This window comes from Gilbertella persicaria (genome assembly GCF_025201335.1).
Source record: "Gilbertella persicaria strain CBS 190.32 chromosome Unknown B0P05scaffold_7, whole genome shotgun sequence".
NCBI lineage: Eukaryota > Fungi > Mucoromycota > Mucoromycetes > Mucorales > Choanephoraceae > Gilbertella > Gilbertella persicaria.
The window spans coordinates 459,892-480,759 of record NW_026251968.1 but is presented as its reverse complement, the minus strand read 5'-3'; the positions used below and the strand labels follow the sequence as shown (position 1 = coordinate 480,759).

The following is a 20,868-nucleotide window of genomic DNA, read 5'->3' as shown; positions in this document are numbered from 1 at the left end:
AAGGCAGTCGAATCCAAACGACTGACAGCACTAAAATCTAAAATAATAACTTCCAAGACTGGCAATGTTGATTGAAAATTTTCTTGGCTGCCTTGATTCCAAAGTCGATCATGATTGCTCTTGTTTATATCGAGTATATTTGCACATCTTGTTCTCTGTTTGACAATATGAACAATCTTGTCTGAAATATATTCAGCGTTAGGATAAATGATAGAGTCCGAGAGCTTAAGTACAAGGATGCCTTTAGGTAATTTGACCAAATTGTCTTGAAAGTTAGAGTCCATCTCATTAACATAGAAATAGTTCTCGTCTGTTTCTAATGCCATGGTGCCTGATTTATTGGGGCCTTGTATCGAAGGAACTCTAGACAACACTGTGACTGCAGGCCTCGCCATTTTATAAAGCATGACTATCAATGAGAGACCTACAGCCGTGTAGATACCTGCTTGCACATCTATGAAAATCGTAACAATGACTGCTCCAGCCCACACTGCTATCTCAATTGGATTTGAATGCCATAACTGTTTAAGATATTTGCTTCCAGATACCAAATCAGATACAGCATGAATAACAACTGCAGCCAATACTGCATCTGGTATATAATAAAATGCGGGTGTAAGAGCATAAAGTGCTAAAAGAACTACAGCCCCTGAGAATACACCGGCCATAGGCGTACGACTACCTGACCGGGCCATAATAGCTGTACGGGAAAAGGCCCCTGTTGATGGAAAACCTCTAAGATTGGATGAGCAAGTTGTATATAACTATATTCGTTACCCAAAAAATGATCCGATAACATTACTCATGCCGATAGCCAGAATTTCTTGATCTGGATCAATCTGATAATCGCAAATTCGTCCGAAAGATTTCGCAACTGAAATGTGCTCCAAAACCAAGATTAAGACAATGGATGGAATTATGCCTCCTGCTTTTTTAAATATATCTAGATGAAGACGAGGTACAGCCATAGCATCAAAACCTGCAGGAACTGTCTTAATAATTGAGAAAAGGCTATCGTCTCTACCCATATTAATCAGAAATGAAATTATGGTACCAACAATAACGATCAAGCCATTTCTCATTATACCGAACAGGAAAACAAATTTTTGTAAAATGCGTGATTGAGGTTTGATTTTTACACAAATGTAACGAACACTATACAGAAACACTAGTGATGATAGGCCAAAAGCAACATCAATATGGGTATGCGAGATCTTGGCAAAAAATTGACCAAATATCATATAAGGTGAAGCGTGAGTTGATACATCTGGTATTCCAAATAGTTTTGGCCATTGGCTGATAACAATGGTGATTGCAGACCCAGTCATATATCCTGCAATAGCAGGCTCTTTGAAAAAATAATATAAAAAAGATAGTGTTGATTGACATGTTTTAATCGAAACCTATTTACATACCAGGAATAAAATCTACTAGAATACCTAAACGAAGTAGACTTATGACGATACTGATAATTCCTGCATGCAAACCGAGACTCACTGCTACTTCGGCTGGTGTTATGTTAGGATTTGCATTAATTACAGAATTGACCGCAGTACTGATAAGAAGTGACACAGTAGCTATAGTGGTGTGAGTGCGAAAAGCTTCAAAAAGCTAGGGATCTTTACAAATGGGTCCGACACTAATGTCTTTTGAAGTGCCAAAAAAGCAATAAAGGGTACTTCCTACAAATGAAGAGCTACACACAATAAGCAAAGCTTTTTGATCAATCAAGTGTTCCTTCTTTTTTCATACTATAAACCATATTGAGGATCAAGATTGGCAACTTTGGCATAAGCCATACTTTGAGGCACGATAACAATGCCAACAGTGATGCCTGCAATCATATCTTGTACTAGCCACTAAAGTGATTGTAAGTCCATGTTTTTATTTAAAAGATATATTTTAATTTACCGTAGTATTGTATCTATGAATCCATTGAATGATTGGAAATATGCTAATCAGGTAAATCTTGAGAAGACTAGGTATTTTTCGCATGAATTTTTTTCCTTTGTAACTCAATGACTTTGGTGTGTAATCTATTATAACTGGCAATTCTTCCTTCATTTTCTCTTTACACGATAAGATATAAGATTTAAGACAAAAGAGTAAAACTGTTATATCATTAGTGGGTTTGGCAATTTATATGCGCTCAGGGATAAGCAGAAGGTTATAAGGTTAAAGAAAGGGGGTCATCAGGAGAGGGGGAGGGGGAGGGTGTTTATGCTGGATAGATACAACATATGCACATATTTTATGCTAAAAAACAACTTCTCATTTTAGCAAATTTTGATACATGTTAGGCAGAATTACATCGTTTATACAAGACAAAAATTCGCTAACAACTCCTTTTTTTTGCTATACTTAGTTGGATAATCAATATTCCATTAGCATCAAATCACCATCATACTTGCTGCAATTATTTGATGATCCATGCTTTCATTTATTGTCTTATCAAGCGATTGCATATTGCTATAGTTGAGAAAAAATATGCATTGTTCTAACCAGACCAAAGTTGCTTTTCTCTTTTAAATATGCAAATACTCAATACCTTAAAGCACAATACTTCTTATATGAAAAAGAAAGAGAAGCAAAAAATCATAAGACCAAGCATCCTACAAGAAGTGACAACACCAAGCATACTTGATACAATCTGGGACTGGACTGTCTTATTTTGAGGAGAGAATTTTATGTATAGTCACTTGCCTGATTCTACACTATAGATTCAGATAAGGCCAAAAAACAGCGTTGATGTTGCTTATAATAAAGAATGATGCTCATGATTAGAATGGAATATCTGATTGGCCATACAAAAGAAACTCAACTTTATAAATGAACTTTCTCTATTATTAGAAGATATTTATTCCATTACCATCAAACTGTCCAATAAGTTGCAAATTGCTTGACAAACGATCAAAGTGAGCAGTGTTTTTTCGTACTACAATCCTTTTCTGACTTTGAATAGAAAGGTTGCACTCTTATTCAAGCGCGATTGTGCCTCCTTCTGAACAGATTTGCAATCAAAGCTAATTGATAAATGAATACCCTTAAGTCTGTTTATATCTAAAGCTTTTCAAGCCGAAATAAACTTTGAAGTAAGTTTTTTCAGTTTGAAACTATTTTTGTAAAATACTAGTAACCTTTATCTAGGCAAGTTTCAGCTTATCAGTAAAATGGTTAGTAGTTAAAGTAATGTTACAAGACATGTGTACAAGGTTTTCCTTTTTTTCCTCGAATCAAATCCTGTTATTTTTGATGATGGCAGCTCAAGTCAAGTAATATAGCACATCAATGCGTATTGAATTACTAAAGTAATATATACATATTTCAGATAAAAATTGATATGTACTGAGCTTTTAAGACTCTAATTACTCCCTTATTCTGTTTGTAGATTCAAATTTACAACACACAAGATCAAGTAAATCATTTTTTCTCTCAGTGACAAGTGCATATTATACATATGCCTTTATTTGATATAAGTAGATGATCTAAATGATCTCAATTAATAACAAGTGCTTTAGGCGTGAATTTTTCTTGATATTGATTGGCTTCATCTGGTCATACTGTAGTTGACTTCGCCTGCCACAGATATGTTGGTCAAGGAAGTCTTAGATATGCTTCTATTCGTGCCTGAAAACATTCATGCTGCAGTTTCAAGTATAAGAAGTTTTAACTGATGGCCAAATGTAAGCACCCAAATTAAGATAGCAGGAATAGGAATGCTTACATTATTTGAAACATGTCTATCAGTAAAAATTTCTAAATCATGCATATCTTTTTTGCCCATGTATGAAACTAGAAATTAAAGAGATTTTGCAGATAATAGCTTTTTTTGTAAAAACATCTTGTTCTATTTGTAAAAAAATAATTTATGTATACCCTTAATTTTATCTCCCTCGCAGCATTTGAAACTTAAACTTGTTTCAATTTAGTGATAATTTAAGTCACTATAATTCAAAGGATCTATTCTCAAGTAATACAGGCCCATATATAAGTACCAATGAAGCTTTCTGTAGCTATCGACAGAAGCTGAGTTTGCATGTATTTTTTATCTGGGTTGAATAATGTGTTTGCATGACATGTACGTTCCTCATTGTGATCTGATGCAAAATAGTATGACTAGCATGTTAATTGCAAAAAAAAGATTGCCAAGAACAACATGAGCTCAAAAGCATAAACTTTTAATCTGATGACACTCTATTTTTCTCAATTCATATATTCAAGGTTTGCAAATTATCAATTTTATAATGTACTACTCGATCCATTGAAACAATTCCATTCTCTTCTTTCCATGAAGTAAACTAACTAGAGTTTGTAATGAAGAATTGCATATTTGATCAAAGCAACTCAAAATTGCTCTTTTGGCTCTACACATGAAATCCACGTTATGTGATGAAATTGAAAATTCAGGAACAGTGAGAAATTTCATTGAAATGATGTTCTTATAGTTGGACAAATATTATTACAGTGATCGTTACACCGTATAGGGAAAAATACAATTCTATGGGTTCGATTGATATCAAAAGGTTCATGTAGCACTGCTTTAGCTCTTACATCTTTTTAAATCTGTGTAAGAGACTGTAATTTACTTTGCACAAAGTACAATATCACAAACTATAAATTTATCAACGTTTAAACTACGGAAAGTTTGAATTTGAATGCATATAGTTATGTAAACAATGAAAACGTTTTTTATTTTGCTTATTAATGTTTGTTTGTTATGTACATTGACAAGTCATAATTTAATTTTTGCAGATTTCCCCGCAATTTCCTTTGGTTGCTGCTGCACTGTGTTTATGATGAGAAAAAAAAAATGCCTCGTAAAAAGATTATATCGATTTTGTGTAACTGCATAGAACAGTTTTTGCTCTGGCTTAATGAGAATTACACATGTACTTCAGATAGCCTGTGCTAAGTAAAATGTAACCATACTTGAATAAGCTGCGTTACTCCAACTATCTGGTAACTAATATGCTATTGACAATCAATTTTTTTTCTTTCGTATATAAAGAGACATCTTCATGTATATTCCTTTTTTTTTTTCCATTAACAACAACTTCCCAATCCTTATTTATTTAATATAAATTCCTTTCCCTTAGACTAAAATGGTTTCTTTCACTTCTATCTCTCAAAGCGCCAACATTTTGATTTTGGCATCATGCTTATTGATTGGTTCTTCTCATGCTGCTCCTGTTGCTGGCAACAGCTCAGCTAATCACACCGTTTCTGCTCTCGACACTCTTCCCCCTATCATCTCAAGCCGTACTCAAGCTGTCAAGGTTCCCAGCGGAAATCATGATGTTGAAAGTGCAAACATTGAAAAGAACAAGGAATGGTATGCTGCTCACGGTGGTACCTACAAGTTCGATAAGCGTGACTCCAGCACCATTGCTGGAATGACCATGTCAACTCCTAATGATGCTCCCCCAGTTACTCTCTTGGCTGCTACCAGTGGTATTACTGCCGCTACCTCTGCTCAAGTTGCCACCTTCAAGAAGTATGCTGGTATTGCTGCTACTGCTTACTGTGATGCTGTCACTTCCTCCAAGACTTGGACTTGCACTCAATGTAAGGCCTTTGCTTCTGATGGTAAGGTCATAACTTCTTTTAATGTTGGTGCCGATACTGTTGGTTTTGTCATGAGAAGTGATGCTGATAAGACCATCTACTTGGCATTCCGTGGTAGCAAGACTCTCTCTAACTGGGTTACTGTAAGTTCAACAATTTTTTCTTATAATATCTAATTTAACTCTTTTAGAACTTAAACTTTGGTTTGACCAACTACACACCTGTATCTGGTACCAAGGTCCACACAGGTATAAAGACATATTCTTTTTTAATTTCGAGCCCTTTGCTAAATATACCTTACTAGGTTTCTACAATGCTGCCAAGAGTGCTGTTTCCTCTTACTTCTCCACTATTCAAGGTCAACTCACTTCTTACCCTGACTACAAGGTCGTTGTCACTGGGTAAATATAACTGATCTTTAATACATCTTTATTGATATTTATAAATAGTCACTCTCTTGGTGGTGCTTTGGCTCTGCTCGCTGGTATGGATCTCTACCAACGTGAATCTCGTCTCAACAAGTCTAATCTTTTCATCTACACCGCTGGTTGTCCTCGTGTCGGTAATCCTGCCTTCGCTTACTATGTTCAGGGCACTGGTATTACCGTCTCTCGTTCTGTGAACGAAAGAGATAGTAAGTGTGTAACAATATTTAAAGAGTACTCGACTAACTTTGATCTGTAGTTGTTCCTCACATCCCTCCAGCTTCATTCGATTTCCTCCACCCTGGTGTTGAAGCATGGACCAAGAGCGCCGGCAATGTTCGTAAGTATCAAGCTATACATTGGATAAAAAGAACTCTGTCTGATAGCTTATCATAGAAATCTGTACCTCCACTGTTGAATCCGACTCTTGCTCCAACACCATTGTTCCCTTCACAAGCATTGATGACCACTTGACGTGAGAAAAATTATAATATGTACAATAGAATCATGTCTAATTTTATTTCTAATAGCTACTATGGTATTAACGAAGGTGGTTGCAAATAATTTATAATATAGCGGCTGTGCCAAGAAACCCAGAATCAACTCATTTAATAAAGTCATTGTTACAAAAAAAAAAAAACTTTCGATTTACCCCTTTTTTTGAACCTTAAAATTGCGGCAACTCAATACAGCAGCGGATGCCATTATTACATAATTATTTTTAGCATACTACTGAGCTCAAAAGCATGACTATCAGTTGATAAGAAAATACTTGTTGTCACGCCAAATATCTGCTAGAAAAAGCTTATTTCAACGTGCATATCTTATGCCAATTAAAGTTTCGCATTTTTTTTCTTTCGAAAAAAAAAATAACGGTGTACGTTCGTAGAAAAAGTGTCACACAAATTGGAAAAAAGCAATTGATAATGATACCCGAGGGACATTTTCTCAAATCAACATATATTTTTACAATGATATTTTCTTCCCTCTCTTCATCCACAAGGTTTTCAGATCCATTATAATTAACATTACCATTCACTTTATTTAGGCTGTCAGTAAATACATATATAACGAGTGTTTCAAGTTTTGGTTGACCTGAATCTTTAAGTTTAGCTGGATATAATGCTTTTGATTTGCTTTATAGAGTAGTATCAAAAGATTGCTTATAATAAAATAAAATAAAAAGATACTATTCTCCAAATAATTATAAAAGCTAGCGAGAAAGTCGCTCAGACATTTTGTGGTGGGTCTAGACAATGCGCTTTAGACCACTTTGACGATTGCTTGCAGGTCATCTCATTTGGTGAAGAACTATATGCAACATATTTTTTCTCAAATACATGAAGCCGAAGCTTCTAGAAATATCATTAAAAAGAAAGAAGACATCATCTGGTTATCTTATACATTTTGTCAATTGAATATATCGATATTGTTGTTTACTGCACATGCGAGATTGTGATTTATCAAATGCATATAAATCGAAAATGAATGAAAACTTGTAACATTACTTTATCACAAAGTAGACTAGACATATCGTATCGTTCTCGCATGCAAACTTTTATTTTCAGCTTGTCCCTTCATTATGTTTGGACCAGAAATCAGAAGAGGCATCTCTTCAAGACTACAAAGAAATTCACTTTTCTAGGCACAATATGTTATGCATACGAAAGAAAGTCTTTGTGACCTTTGTTCTTCTTGTATCTCATTGATTTATAGTTACACTCATCAGCTTCTATAGACATCGGAACATGCTAACGGCACTCAACTAAACGAAATTCATACGAGTAAAAACGATTGCACGATACATAAAGCTATTACAATCAAAAACCAACGAAGTTTTTTTTTTTTCTAATTTATACTATAAACCAATTATTTATAAGCGTGACTCATTTAAGTGCAAATCTAAACAGAACACTGACAGTTGATGTTAAAAGGAAATAACAACACTACCAACACTGATAAAATAAGCCAATATGACAACAAGCAGTCTGGCCTTCTTTTAAACTTTTGAGTTATCATTACATCTGTAAGCATTTCTTCATCTATTATAAATAAGTTGAAGTGGCCAGCTATTCTATACAATTGCATAAAGTTGTTAGCTAAAACCTTTTTGTGCACTTGCAGCGATACAGGTTCTTCAAAGGCGATAAGAGACTACCCATGAACAGCATTGAGTCCAAAAATACATAAAAGCATATTCGGCTCAGCTGTTGAGTACGAATATATCTGCATGGAAATCAAAGAGAAAGGGATTGATTGCCCTTAAACCACTCCGCTTTCATACAAGTGCTCATTGAACAGTGCTACAAACGATAGCTTAACATTTATCATGTAACCTAATTTCAACTCAGTATTTTATGTCTCTGGCTGTTTGAGTAGCTAAATCTTAAGATTTATAGACAACAAAAAACGAAATGTTCTTTAAATTAGCTAATTGTACATTTGCGTCCGTGTTAATTCCATAAAACAAAAGGCATGTCATAAAAGTCTCGAATTTTGCAAAATAATTTACATTGAAAGCGTTTTACAGGGTGAACAGATAGTCGCACAATTGTATGCATCTCATTCGACCCACTCTAGAGTGTATAATAGTGATAATTATAGCATATATATATATATATATATGCAATGTCACATTAAAGGTTTGAATAATAAAATTTCGCCAATGTTATTCCTCCATTACTACCAGTTTTGCCTGGTAATTTCAGGTGAAATCTAACTTTTTTTAGAACACATATTGACGGCCACAAAAGAAACACAAGAAGTGATCGTGTCATACAGTATTCAGAAACATCAAGTGCCTGGGCATTCAGAGAAAATACTACTTACGATGTGGTGGGAACTCTTTTAAAGAAGAAAGAAATGGAAAAGTATAAATGGCTCAGTTGTTTATGGCCTTTTATTCTCATTAGTAACTTTTTCTGTAAGCACCAACCCTCTCATTCAAACCCCCCCCCCCATTCCTCAATCCTTTATCTGAAATGGTTTCATTCACTTCAATTTCTCAAGGAGCTAACCTTCTGCTCGCTGTCTCTTGCTTGTTTCTCACTGCTTCCAACGCTGCTCCTACCTCCCCTGCTCATACCAAGAGTCATGTCAATATCACTTCTGTTGAAACCAAAGCTGATCTCCCTCCTCTCATTAATAGCCGTACAAAGCCTGCTAAGGTCCCTTCGGTTGACTTCAATTCTGAATCAAAATTTGCTGCCAAAAACGTTGAGTGGTATAATAAGCACGGTGGTAATTACAACTTTACGAAGCGTGATGATGAACAAGTCGGTGGTATGCTTATGGATCTTCCCAAAGATGGTGTACCTGGCTATCAAAAGACTACCAATTCTAATGGTGTAGTTCAAGCCTCTGCTAGTCAAGTAAATGAATTTACAAAATATGCTGCTATTGCTTCTACTGCGTATTGTCGTAGTGTTGTTCCCCTTACTAAATGGGACTGCAAGCAGTGCTTAAAATATGTTCCTGACGGCAAACTTATTAAGACGTTTTCTTCCTTAATCTCGGATACAAATGGCTTCATCTTGAGAAGTGACGCTGAAAAAACCATTTACCTTGTATTCCGTGGTACCAACTCCATTCGTAGTGCCATTGCTGTAAGTAAATGAAAAATGATCCATATGATTTTCTCACCCTTGTCACCAAAACAGGATTTGAAGTTCGACTTTGTAAACTACCCTAATGTGAAAGGGGCCAAAGTTCACAGAGGTAAATGTGATAAAGTAAAGCTCAGAATCATTATTCTAAAAATTCTTATCTCCTTAAGGCTTCTTACAGTCTTACAATGAGGTTGTTGCTGCCTATTTCCCTGTTATTCAGGATCAGCTTACTGCTTTCCCTAATTATAAAATTATAGTCACAGGGTAAGAAAAGCGATTTCTGTCACGAAGTTTATTAACACAGAAAATTGCATACAGTCATTCACTTGGTGGAGCTCAAGCTTTGCTTGCTGGTATGGATCTCTATCAACGCGACTCTCGATTCTCTCCCAAGAATCTTCACATCTTCACTGCTGGTTGTCCTCGTGTGGGTAATCCTGACTTTGCCTATTATGTTGACTCTACTAGTATTCCTTTCTCTAGATCTGTCAATGAAAGAGATAGTGAGTTTTTTGGTACCTATATTTATTTCTAACTGTTGCCTATAGTTGTACCTCATGTTCCTCCTCAAGCTTTTGGTTATCTTCATCCTGGTGTTGAAGCATGGACCAAATCATCTGGAAACGTTCGTACGTATCACGCTAAAGACTTTTCTTGATGTTTGTGCTAATCACATTTTGTATATAGAAATCTGTACTGACAATATTGAAACGGATTCGTGCTCCAATACTATTGTGCCTTTCACAAGTATTACCGATCATTTAACGTATGTATGCAAAAAACTCTTGGATAAAGTTTTGTACTCACAAGCGAATATGTTTAATAGCTATTATGGTATCAATGAAGGTCTTTGTCTCTAAAAATTTCTCTTTCTCTCGTAGTTTGATACTAACGAAACAGTATTATCAGCAGTTTTATCTGAATAATATATATACATAATTCTAAACAATGCATGGAAAAGAAAGACCAATTACTAAAATTCAATCCTGACATCTATTTCGGTATCAAGTACAAAGTTAATTGCAAAGTCATGTGTAGTTTTTTTCTTAAAATTCTCTACTCTTACGAGCCATATGCGCCTGTACTAACTAGTTTTTGAGTAAAGCATTTGAAAAAAAATTCTTTTAAAGAAAAATATTATTTTTCTAAACTATACCTGATAGAAAGTAATTGCTTATTATGTTTTTGATGCGAAAGAATTAGTCAAGCATTATTTTAGTTGAGTTAATGAACTGAAACGAATGACTTGTTTACATGATATGATGTTTTGGATTATTCTAGTATTGCCAGAAAGCTAATTTTCCTTGTTTCAAATTAAGATATTGTTTTTTTTTGGGGTCCAAGGGTGTTTGAGTAACATAAGCTATCTCAGAAACATATAAATACATAAAAGCCTTTGTTTTCTTCAACAATAGAATCATTGCTAGAGAACATGCTCTATTTGATTTTTTATGTGATTCATAGAAGCATATGAGCATTTAGTTTGATAGGAAGACAAAAAAGTAAGACCCAATAAATTTAACAAATACGAAACGATCAGTTGACCCGCAAATGCTCCTTTTTCCCTGAGGCGGGACAATCATTGTAGACTTACTTTATTAGGCAAGTGAACAGGTAGTTATTTGTCGTTACACCATCATGTATTCCCTAAAAATAATATATGCATGTCGACGCAAGTTTATCTTTTTTAAACTTCGAGTTGCACCTACTATTTATTTGGAGAGATTAGCTAGCTATGGTCTTTTTTTTTAGAAAAATAATGAAGACCATGTAGGCAGCATGCTTTGGTAATAGCTTTCTTAATCAATCGTAAAGATGTAGATCTAATCAGACTTCTTATAGCCTGATTTTACCAAAAAAAAAAAGACAATCCAGGAACAGCTGAGTATTATGCAAGTACTCAATCACGAATTGATCTTCCTCTTTTTCAATCTCAATTAAACGATTTTTTGGGGTAAAGCTGCTCTCGGCTTTTACATTCTCTATGTATTTCTCTTTAAACAAAAAAAAAGGAGAAACCTATGTAATTACAGTAATTTAAATTGGAGGCAAAAAAAGGCTTCTCTGTGCCATTGTGCAACATTTGAATCAAAAAGGTTAATGTGTGTGTGTGTGTGCGAAAAATTATTTGCATATATCGCAATTAAAGGGTCTTCAATTTCTCTTCATCAGTTCTTTTCTTTCACTTTTATAAGTTATGGTCGTATTTTCTCAAATTCCTTATGGCATACTGGTTGCCATTTCCTGCGTGATGTTTGGTCTAGCAAACGCTGCCCCTTCACCAATTGATAGCAAGAAATCTTCAGGATCTGATTCCAGCAATAATGATTCATCTGAAAAGAGCTTTACTCTGCCTCCGTTAATTCCCAATCGTGTCATTCCTCCTCATCTTCCTCATTCTCCCAATAACTTTGATGTCGAGTCAGAGAACATAGCAAGAAATTTGCAGTGGTTTCAGCAGCATGGTGGCAACATGAACGTAACCAAGCGTGAAGACAATACTGTAGGTGGCATGACATTAGAAGTTCCTGAAAATGCTCCTCCAATTCCTGGAGACAGTAATGGAATCATAAAAGCTTCTTCTAGTCAAATAAACTCATATAAAAAATATACTGCTCTTGCAAACATTGCTTATTGCGAAGGTGTAGTGCCTTTGACCAACTGGATCTGTAAGCGTTGTTTGAACTATGTTCCAGATGGTAAAATAATCAAAACATTTACTTCTTATACATATGATATCAATGGGTACATATTGAGAAGTGATGCTGAAAAGACAATCTATCTTGCTTTTCGTGGTACAAAATCGTTCAAGAACGCCGTTGCTGTAAGTCCTCTTTGAAAGAAGTAACACATATTAACGTGATTGTAGGATTTACAGTTTGTTCTTAAAACATACCCTAATGTGAAAGGTGCAAAGGTCCACGAAGGTACTTGATTTCCGAAAAGCAACCATTGATTAGTGTATTAATTGTTTTTGTAGGTTTCTTGGAAGCTTATAATGAAGTCATTGCCAGTTTTTTTCCCACCATGCTTGATCAAATTACTGCTTTTCCAAAATACAAAGTTGTTATTCTTGGGTGAGTTTCAATTTGTTCGCCGTTTCATAAATTAAGACAATTAATTTTGTGTTCCTAGACATTCACTTGGAGGTGCTCAAGCTTTGCTTGCTGGAATTGATCTCTATCAACGAGATGTCAGATTTTCTCCAGATAACATGAGCATTGTTACCGCAGGCTGTCCTCGTGTTGGCAACCCTACATTTGCACAATATTTCAATTCGATTCGAGTTCCTTTCACTCGTATTGTTAACAAAAGAGATAGTACGTTGAAAGATTTTGTGAGATATCAACAATTGTATAACTTAACCAATAGTTGTACCTCATTTGCCTCCTCAATCTTTCGGTTTTCTTCATCCTGGTATTGAAGTATGGATCAAGTCAACAAACAATATCCGTAAGTATATTATTTTTGAATTAAAACATTTACTCAACCATCAAAGAAATTTGCGAGCAAAACACTGAAAGTAAAAAGTGTTCCAACTCAATTGTTCCTTTTACTTCTATTTACGATCATACTCAGTAAGTTTTTTTTCTACACGTTTATTTCGCATTACTAATTGTAATTCTTTCTAGTTATTTCTATACAAACGAGAGCGATAAATCTTGCTCTTAGTGCTTCTTTGAACAAAAGTTTCTGTTTCTTGATTTCGTATTGTTTTGCTTCTTCATAGAATTACTTTTAGACCTCTTGTATATTAACTGAATAAAATCTTGCTTTTATCTTTAAAATAAAAGAAAAGAGATCTGATATGCTTTTGAAAAAAAAAAAGAAAAGTATAAAAAGACTGAGAAAAAGCAATAAGAGAAAGAGCACTTAATTTTCCCTGTAAAAAAAGCTATATTGAACAAATCTTGTGGAAACCATACACATAAAATGCTCTTTTTTTTTTGGTATAAGAAGCTTAATTGGATTACTCATTGTGCATATTTCTTATGTTGATTATGTCGTACATGAATCCATTAAGAAAAATGGTGGGCCCTAGTAATTCGATCCTCTCGTTTATTATTTCATAAAAAATTACTTAATGGTTAATCCAAGAGATACTGGTAGTCGTTCAATTTCTTAATTCAAAAGAGCTACATTTAACGCTCAGAATGATCTATAGTTATACAGCCACTGAGAGGGAAAAGAGTATGCTATTGTAGTTCATTTATGTCTTGGCTTTAAATGAAGCTATGCAGTCTAGAAATAAGCATATCTAGCGTATTGTAAACATGTCGACAGAATAAGAGGAATAATGCAATTGTAAGTATAAAGCGACTATATATGGATGTCGCATGGGCTTCAATGGAAAATCTTGGAGTATTTGATGCATTTGTACTATGTCACAAGCATGTCGTGATCCATTTGAATTTAATTTAAACATCACTAAATTAAAATACAAAGACTGCAGCTCAAAATACTGAAATGCAAGTCATGATCTTGTCAATCGTAACGAATTCTCATTATAAATCAGAAATTGAGTTTTATTAACGAGCATTGATTTCTCCGACTATACCGGTTTTGGTACAGTAAGATGATCCAAAAAGTCACGATCTGATATTCAGAGAACTTCCCATATCTTAATGTGGTCTCACATTAATTTGAATGAATTATGTCTGGTATCAATTGTTCAAAAGAGCATCATGTAAGATTGGTTTCTAGATTTTTTTAACGGTACCAGAACCGGTGCTCCTTTAACGACATATTACACGTATCATAAAACAAAGAGAAATATGCAGAATTTATATAAAAAAAGAAGAGATTTCAGGCATTAATACCATTATGTTTCTGTAGACTTTAAAACAAATGCATAGAGTTACATTTCTCAGGAGCACCTAATTATCAGAAATTGTAATGTTAATCTTCGAAAGACTATGGTGAAGAAAATACAATAATGAAGCGATTGAGTAGTATACATCATGTTAATCCATCAGCAATGGTCTAAAAAATAGCTTTAGCCACGTTATCAAAGTAAGTTTTATTTGCTCAAAAAAAATCATTTATGGAATGTATTGAAACCGGTACAACAAACGGTTTTGGTACAGTTAAATTGGTACTTATTAATTATTGACGCCCATACAGAAATTTAAATTAATTGCATAGACACTAGCAAAGAATAAGAAATAAACTCCTTGCTTCAATGTTTGTATCACGACAATTTACGAATCATAGCCTAGTTTTAAGCAGTATAAAATAAATTCGTACTACATGAATGGTATAATCTTATATTTGACAGGCTTCCAAAATTTACACATATATAAAGGAATGTTTCTAAACATCTAATTTTTAAAAATCAATCCAATTCCAATCCTTTAGTCCACTCATACTCATTTGATACAATGGTTTCCTTCTCTTCTATTTCTCAAGGTGTTAATCTCTTGATCGTGGCATCATGTTTGATGCTTGGCTCCTCCGAAGCTGCACCTGTTGTTGGCAGCACTACCACTACATCTGTCAGCTCCTCTACTGCTAATGCCACTACTACTGCTGCCACTACTACCGAAGCCACAACTACTACTGATCCAGCCTCTTTTCCTACATTCCCTAGCTCTGGATTATCTGGATCCTCTGGACTTCCTGGTCTCTCCTCTGGAGGTAACTCTTTAAGCTCTGGCCAATTGGAAAAACTTAAGGACTGGTTTAGTCAACACGGTGGCTCTAACTCTAGCCTAAGCAATGGCGATCTCAGTAAGATTAAGGAATGGTTCAGTCAATTTGGAACACCTGGCCAATCTTTGGGATCTAGTGATTTTAGTAAAATCAAAGACTGGCTTGAACAATACAAAGACTCTTCTGAACTCTCCAAACGCGATTCTGTTGTATCAATTGCTACTACTGAGCAAATCAATACATACAAAAAATATGCTGGTGTTGCTTCTGCTGCTTATTGTAATAGTGTTGCATCTCTCAAGTCTTGGAACTGTGTTCAATGTAAAAAGGCAGTCTCGGACGGCAAGATTATCAAGACTTTCAAGTCCATAGCTACAGATACTAATGGTTTTGTAATGACTAGCGCTGCTGATAAGACTATTTACCTTGTGTTCCGTGGCAGTGTATCTGCTCAAAACTGGGCATCTGTAAGTTTATTAAGATAGTTCATCATCAAGCTAACTTCTTTCTTAAAAAGGACTTCCAAGCTACTCCTGTTTCATACTCTGCTGCTTCTGGCGCTATGGTTCATTCAGGTACATCTTTGTCATTTTTAAATCTCCTTGATTGTACTGAAGCTATTTAGGTTTTTACACTGCTCTGAAGGACTCCTCTAAATCTTACTTCTCGACCGTTCAAGACCAATTGACCGCCAATCCGGACTATAAAGTTATTGTCACAGGGTAACTTATATATATATATATATATATATATATCAAAAAATACTTATACATTGCAATTTCTTTGTAGTCACTCTCTTGGTGCTGCATTAGCTTTGCTCGGCGGTATGGATCTCTACCAACGCGATAAGAGAATTACTTCTGAGAATCTTATTATTTATACATATGGTGGTCCTCGCGTCGGCAACAAAGCTTTTGCAAATTACGTTGTTGATAGCAAGATCCCAGTCTACCGTTCCGTGAACAAGATGGATCCTATCCCTCAAACTCCTCCTACCACAATTGGTTTTGTTCACCCTGGTATTGAAGCTTGGAAAAAGACGACTGGCACTGTTCGTAAGTATTAAATTGTATTGCAAAATGGGATATTCACACATCTTTCCATAGAAATTTGTAACACACAAATTGAATCCACTCGATGCTCTTCTTCTAACCCTTCTGCTTCCAATATGATGGACCACTTAAAGTAAGTAACAAAACTAATGTGTATTATAGAGGGCTAATCATTTTTACTCAATTAATAGCTATTATGACATTAACATGGGTGTCTGTTTCTAAACAAGCTCTATTTTTTTTTCCTCTCTTTCTAATTTTACTGGCTCTGCCATAAAATTTGACTAAACACAATTGAACAAATAAACACATCCTCATATCATATTGATTGCTTTTTTAAGTGCTTCTCTATTTTTTGAGTTTTTGAATACTAGCATCGAAAAAGGTAAGAATAAAATGTCCTTATCGAAACTAATGAAGTGAAAATCAAAGATGCACAAAGAAAGAATTAAAAACTGAAAATAAGTTAGAAAATGATAATAAAGATCAAAGCTTAAAGAGTCACTCATCTAAATTAGCCTTAATATCTAGATAACATTGGATGGCATCATAAAACAAGATTTTGTTTATAATGATTTAAGGCAAAATAACGATTTTTCGGCTTTGTTAAAACTTGCTATATTTCTGCATAAATATGTTCTTTTATGCATGTTCAAACATGGGAAACTCAAAAAAAGGGAATTGGAAGGCAAAGATGATGGTTCATCTTGATAAACAGTCACACCTGCAGCGGATTGCTAATCCGCCGTTAATGTTATTATGCTAATAGATTGTTTGCCAAACTTATTCAAAAAAGAAAGGTAATTTATGTTGAAGGTTTATTCAAGAAGACTCAGGCTATAATTTGAGATTGCATAATAAGCTTGATGCTTGAAAAAGGCATAAATTGAGGATCAAAAGCATATTATGGGTGTAATGTGCCAAATGGAATCAAAGGTTACTTGTTAATAACAAAATATGTATGCTTTTGATACAATGATGATACAAACATCAATAAATATGACAAGCAAAAAAAAAAAAAAAAAAAAAAAAAAAAAAAAAAAGGGGGCCAAAGATATTCAAAAGATACGCAGCAATAAAATGAAAATATAGACCTCTTCTTCCTCAGAAAACAATAGTGTTTCTAGCTTAATTGAAGCGACTGCTAATCTCGATACTACTTCATTGCCTTCATGTTTATGAACTCGTTTTATCTAATTATTTACACACATACACAAAAAAAGATTATTTTTTACATAAACTATTTACAATGGACTAGAAAAATCTTTTGCAGAATCCGTTGTATGAAAGTGATTTTCAGTAAGACCATGAAAACATGTATCACATACGCGATACCATGCAAGTAGCCTTGAATGACTGATTAATGGGATACGATTGAGACTGTGTCGTTGACAGACAATAATGCCACACCTAAAAACAAGCAATCAGTACATTGTGTATGTACGTAGAAACTTTGCTTACTTTCTACAATGATGCCTTCGTTGAAACAATGAGAACCGAGTGGAACATAATTCAGACTGACAATGATCCACTTGATGATCGGACACCCACTCTTTCTTCGGCAATAGTCGAAACTTATTGTCGTGTGACCTAATATGAATCATATAAAGACAACGATCAAATCTAGCGGTTGCTCCTACACCAGCTACAATCCATTCTGTTGCATTGTTACAACTAAAAGAATGTATGACACGGCCTGTACTTGCACTTCCACCAATCATCAGACTCAGTTCGCATCGTACACGATGTATTATGTGCTCTAATGTTGATTCTGATGGTTCATTGACCCTCGTAGCACCCGTTGTACTGCAACTCTCTCTGTTTCTTTTTGAGCATAATGTAGTGCAAGAGGAATCAAAAGAAGACCGAGAAACTGGGATTTCATGGCTCAATTCATCCAAAAACTCCATCAGATTTGTTTGGTATTGCGAAACTTGATGACATTCTTCAATTCGAGAAAGATATAAATTTTCTTGTTCCTGATATGTTTCGAGCATAGACTTTTGAAGCAATACGAGCTCACGTACTTGACGTTCTGTGTTTAGTAATTCTGTAGAGATAGATTCGAGTTGCTCTGCACAATGGATCAAGGTAGACATGAGTTCAAGAAACTGGTTTTGCCAGTCTTTCTCAGTAGTTATGGTGTCTGGTAAAGTAAAGCTGGATAGAGTACTTGAACTAGCTGAGCTTATGAATGGTGAAGATAACGACAGATATTGCTGCGTGATGCCATTCAACTTGGCTTTGGCTATTTCGAATTCATCAATATGGGGATCAAGAGTAGGGCTGTGGTCTATAAGAAGAAACATGATAAGAAAAGTTAAAGACAAAAAAAAAGGGGAAAGATGCTTACAATAACTACTGGCATAGTAATGAGAGAGAAAAGAAGGAGGTTTTGTAAGATGATGATGATAGTCAATTTCTAAGGTGACGCTTGCATGCATAAGGGATTTATCGTGCTTCAGATTTTGTTCCGACTATGAGGCATAAGCAAGACAAACATCAGTGCTCAACTTGCCTGTTCTTCTTCTGGTTCTTCAGCAACCGAATACAATAAACCAGTTGTCTTTTTTCTACTTGCCATTTAATGAATCTCGTAATGTTTAATTTCGTATCTCTGCAAAGCTATAAGATAGATCAAAAGCATCATAAAGTTTTAAAAAGAGAAGAAAAAAGATAAAAAAAGAAGAAGAAAAAGGCAATTGAAACATTTTCTACCCCTTTTTCATATTTTATTATTATTATTGTTAAACTTGGCATTTGCCACAACTAAATTTTCCTTTTAAACTTTTTGAGCACAAGTTTTTTGTTTCCATGATTGTTTGTCGGACTTTCTCTATGCTGCGGTTTATAGCACATCATTCTGTATCATTTGTAAGTAAACACAAGCAAAGACCAGTCTGTGCCTTGTTTTCGTAGCACAAATTTGTCCAATGAAATCCCTGCATATCACAAGGTACCCTTTTTGGTATGATGTAAAGATTGATATACCGCTAATGCAATACTCACATCAGCATAAGACTGATATATATGTTGTACAATCGTTTGGATAGAAGATGTCACGTCTACTTGCGCTTCTATCTGAATTTTGAGAATACCAGGGATATCAATCTCTACATCTTGAATATGTGTTTTCAATTGAGTGTCAAGGCAAGTATGTAGTGTTTTTTGAATGTCTGGTAACTGAAGTTGCAGTTGAGATTGAATGATAGTTTCTGCCTTTAGTAATCGAGATACACGGTTTAATGATGATGTATCAAATCCTGCAAGTGAATTGGAAACAATCTTGTCTATCTTCTTTTCTAGTGTGTTAGAAATATGAGCTATGCTTATGATGAGTGAATTATTCAGCGTATAATTTCCCTTACATTCAAGGCCATCAACAGCAGCTGTTTGAATAGCTTCAATTTGTGTCTGGTCGACCCGAACAGTTCCACCCATGACAGAGACTTTAATTTTAAGATTTGTTTTCACTTTTTGAGATATCTAATGATGTTACTGCATGCATACTATATACAAAGAAACTTACTGAAGCGGAAATCTTGGATACCATCTGAGTATGTATACGTGCTTTTATTTGAGCGATAATCTCATTTGCGGGTATTTTGTGTTGCTGTATCCATCTCTTTGCAAGTACCTCTGACAAGTGCTGATTTAAAATATCCTTTTGAGTTACAATGGCTGCATTTAGCAGGGTGATACATAATAAGCATTGAATAAAAACACACCACTTGATAAACATGTTCATTATTTCACTAGTAACATTAAAACCTCTTTATATACTTTTCTTTAGTTTGAAATGATTGGCATTGATGAGCAACCGATGGTCGTTTCAATGCGTGTATAAAATGCTTATAAAGAAAATGTCTTCATGTTTCTTTCTTTTTGCCACAGCTCCCTTTTTTTCTCTCCTTTGAATGGTTATTTTAAACTGTACCATTTAACTTTCCCCTTTCTCTCTTTTAGAATTATGAATTTTTTTTGTGTAATGTTCCCCTAAGATCTATGTATTTCCTTCTCCTCCTCATTCCCCTCTTTTTTTTTCGGTTTCTCTTTTTCTTTTTGGGTAGAGTATATATGTGTGTATGTTCTATAGGAGGATGAGTCCTAATTTTTATGTATTATTTCATATAAAATAAAATGATGAACTGCATTCTATTTCGTCATGTGGTGATATCATCTTCTTTAGTTTATTCAATGTGATCTGTAAAGAAAACTTGGTGATACAGAAAATAAAAAAAGTGTCCGACTCTAAATAATTTGAGTTCCTCATATAAGCCCGCACACAAATGTGCACACACACACACATACACACACACACACACACACACGCGCGCGCGCACGCAAGCATAGGAGAAAGTGAAAGGAATTTAAGTGAAGAATATTTGTATAAATAAAGAAAGGAAAGAAATGAAAAACTTAAAGTAGTACATTACATATTTTTTTTCTTTTTTTTTCTATAACAAGATTAGCCTTTTTTAGGCACTCACCGCCATCCAAAAAAAAAAAAAAAAAAAAAAAATCACCTTTCATATACACATACACAGCATAAACTATAATTACCAA

General features: G+C 34.6%; 8 protein-coding genes across 8 annotated transcripts; 4 read left to right on the top strand and 4 right to left on the bottom strand.

Annotated features, from left to right (window-relative positions):
- Nucleotides 1-146: 146 nt before the first annotated feature.
- Nucleotides 147-2,064, bottom strand: B0P05DRAFT_464058 (sulfate transporter family-domain-containing protein; the record flags this gene model as incomplete). The annotated part of the gene is made up of 6 exons (XM_051574196.1): nucleotides 147-735; nucleotides 778-1,348; nucleotides 1,416-1,577; nucleotides 1,626-1,696; nucleotides 1,753-1,859; nucleotides 1,912-2,064. Coding segments are annotated over 6 exons (1,653 nt in total), but the record flags the coding sequence as incomplete, so codon positions are not given.
- Nucleotides 2,065-5,048: 2,984 nt separating this feature from the next.
- B0P05DRAFT_330450 (lipase) lies at nucleotides 5,049-6,617 on the top strand. The gene is made up of 7 exons (XM_051573551.1): nucleotides 5,049-5,708; nucleotides 5,756-5,813; nucleotides 5,870-5,966; nucleotides 6,015-6,199; nucleotides 6,250-6,330; nucleotides 6,387-6,465; nucleotides 6,521-6,617. The coding sequence occupies exons 1-7, from the start codon at nucleotides 5,103-5,105 to the stop codon at nucleotides 6,552-6,554; spliced, it is 1,140 nt and encodes a 379-aa protein (XP_051437929.1). The 5' UTR covers nucleotides 5,049-5,102; the 3' UTR covers nucleotides 6,555-6,617.
- A 2,285-nt stretch (nucleotides 6,618-8,902) lies between these two features.
- B0P05DRAFT_530103 (lipase) lies at nucleotides 8,903-10,703 on the top strand. The gene is made up of 7 exons (XM_051576822.1): nucleotides 8,903-9,595; nucleotides 9,650-9,707; nucleotides 9,766-9,862; nucleotides 9,917-10,101; nucleotides 10,147-10,227; nucleotides 10,286-10,364; nucleotides 10,425-10,703. Exons 1-7 carry the CDS (start codon nucleotides 8,972-8,974, stop codon nucleotides 10,456-10,458), a joined length of 1,158 nt encoding a protein of 385 aa, XP_051437928.1. The 5' UTR covers nucleotides 8,903-8,971; the 3' UTR covers nucleotides 10,459-10,703.
- A 1,078-nt stretch (nucleotides 10,704-11,781) lies between these two features.
- B0P05DRAFT_530099 (lipase) lies at nucleotides 11,782-13,422 on the top strand. The gene is made up of 7 exons (XM_051576821.1): nucleotides 11,782-12,422; nucleotides 12,468-12,525; nucleotides 12,579-12,675; nucleotides 12,734-12,918; nucleotides 12,971-13,051; nucleotides 13,098-13,176; nucleotides 13,231-13,422. The coding sequence occupies exons 1-7, from the start codon at nucleotides 11,796-11,798 to the stop codon at nucleotides 13,268-13,270; spliced, it is 1,167 nt and encodes a 388-aa protein (XP_051437927.1). The 5' UTR covers nucleotides 11,782-11,795; the 3' UTR covers nucleotides 13,271-13,422.
- Nucleotides 13,423-14,979: 1,557 nt separating this feature from the next.
- On the top strand, nucleotides 14,980-16,527 carry B0P05DRAFT_569272 (Alpha/Beta hydrolase protein; the record flags this gene model as incomplete). The annotated part of the gene is made up of 6 exons (XM_051581234.1): nucleotides 14,980-15,717; nucleotides 15,768-15,825; nucleotides 15,876-15,972; nucleotides 16,040-16,305; nucleotides 16,357-16,435; nucleotides 16,494-16,527. The coding sequence occupies 6 exons, from the start codon at nucleotides 14,980-14,982 to the stop codon at nucleotides 16,525-16,527; spliced, it is 1,272 nt and encodes a 423-aa protein (XP_051437926.1).
- A 1,030-nt stretch (nucleotides 16,528-17,557) lies between these two features.
- B0P05DRAFT_530092 (uncharacterized protein) lies at nucleotides 17,558-19,011 on the bottom strand. Its single transcript, XM_051576820.1, has 3 exons — nucleotides 18,821-19,011; nucleotides 18,656-18,779; nucleotides 17,558-18,595 (listed from the first exon to the last, which is right to left on the bottom strand). Exons 1-3 carry the CDS (start codon nucleotides 18,884-18,886, stop codon nucleotides 17,760-17,762), a joined length of 1,026 nt encoding a protein of 341 aa, XP_051437925.1. The 5' UTR covers nucleotides 18,887-19,011; the 3' UTR covers nucleotides 17,558-17,759.
- Nucleotides 19,012-19,100: 89 nt separating this feature from the next.
- On the bottom strand, nucleotides 19,101-20,044 carry B0P05DRAFT_594595 (uncharacterized protein; the record flags this gene model as incomplete). The annotated part of the gene is made up of 3 exons (XM_051583084.1): nucleotides 19,101-19,625; nucleotides 19,671-19,788; nucleotides 19,832-20,044. 3 exons carry the CDS (start codon nucleotides 20,042-20,044, stop codon nucleotides 19,252-19,254), a joined length of 705 nt encoding a protein of 234 aa, XP_051437924.1. The 3' UTR covers nucleotides 19,101-19,251.
- Nucleotides 20,045-20,370: 326 nt separating this feature from the next.
- Nucleotides 20,371-20,697, bottom strand: B0P05DRAFT_530089 (uncharacterized protein). The gene has a single exon (XM_051576819.1). The coding sequence runs from the start codon at nucleotides 20,651-20,653 to the stop codon at nucleotides 20,429-20,431; it is 225 nt and encodes a 74-aa protein (XP_051437923.1). The 5' UTR covers nucleotides 20,654-20,697; the 3' UTR covers nucleotides 20,371-20,428.
- Between the last annotated feature and the right edge of the window lie 171 nt (nucleotides 20,698-20,868).

Coding starts and splice junctions, on each gene's coding strand:
- B0P05DRAFT_330450 (XM_051573551.1), top strand. CDS start 5,103: ATGGTTTCTTTCACTTCTATCTCTCAAAGCGCCAACATTTTGATTTTG. Junction 5,814..5,869: donor TGGTACCAAGGTCCACACAG/GTATAAAGACAT, acceptor ATACCTTACTAG/GTTTCTACAATGCTGCCAAG. Junction 5,967..6,014: donor TACAAGGTCGTTGTCACTGG/GTAAATATAACT, acceptor ATTTATAAATAG/TCACTCTCTTGGTGGTGCTT.
- B0P05DRAFT_530103 (XM_051576822.1), top strand. CDS start 8,972: ATGGTTTCATTCACTTCAATTTCTCAAGGAGCTAACCTTCTGCTCGCT. Junction 10,102..10,146: donor ATCTGTCAATGAAAGAGATA/GTGAGTTTTTTG, acceptor TGTTGCCTATAG/TTGTACCTCATGTTCCTCCT. Junction 10,365..10,424: donor AGTATTACCGATCATTTAAC/GTATGTATGCAA, acceptor TATGTTTAATAG/CTATTATGGTATCAATGAAG.
- B0P05DRAFT_530099 (XM_051576821.1), top strand. CDS start 11,796: ATGGTCGTATTTTCTCAAATTCCTTATGGCATACTGGTTGCCATTTCC. Junction 12,676..12,733: donor TACAAAGTTGTTATTCTTGG/GTGAGTTTCAAT, acceptor TTGTGTTCCTAG/ACATTCACTTGGAGGTGCTC. Junction 13,177..13,230: donor TCTATTTACGATCATACTCA/GTAAGTTTTTTT, acceptor AATTCTTTCTAG/TTATTTCTATACAAACGAGA.
- B0P05DRAFT_530092 (XM_051576820.1), bottom strand. CDS start 18,886: ATGGCAAGTAGAAAAAAGACAACTGGTTTATTGTATTCGGTTGCTGAA. Junction 18,780..18,820: donor AAGAACCAGAAGAAGAACAG/GCAAGTTGAGCA, acceptor TATGCCTCATAG/TCGGAACAAAATCTGAAGCA. Junction 18,596..18,655: donor TTACTATGCCAGTAGTTATT/GTAAGCATCTTT, acceptor TTCTTCTTATAG/ACCACAGCCCTACTCTTGAT.
- B0P05DRAFT_530089 (XM_051576819.1), bottom strand. CDS start 20,653: ATGCTTGCGTGCGCGCGCGCGTGTGTGTGTGTGTGTGTGTGTATGTGT.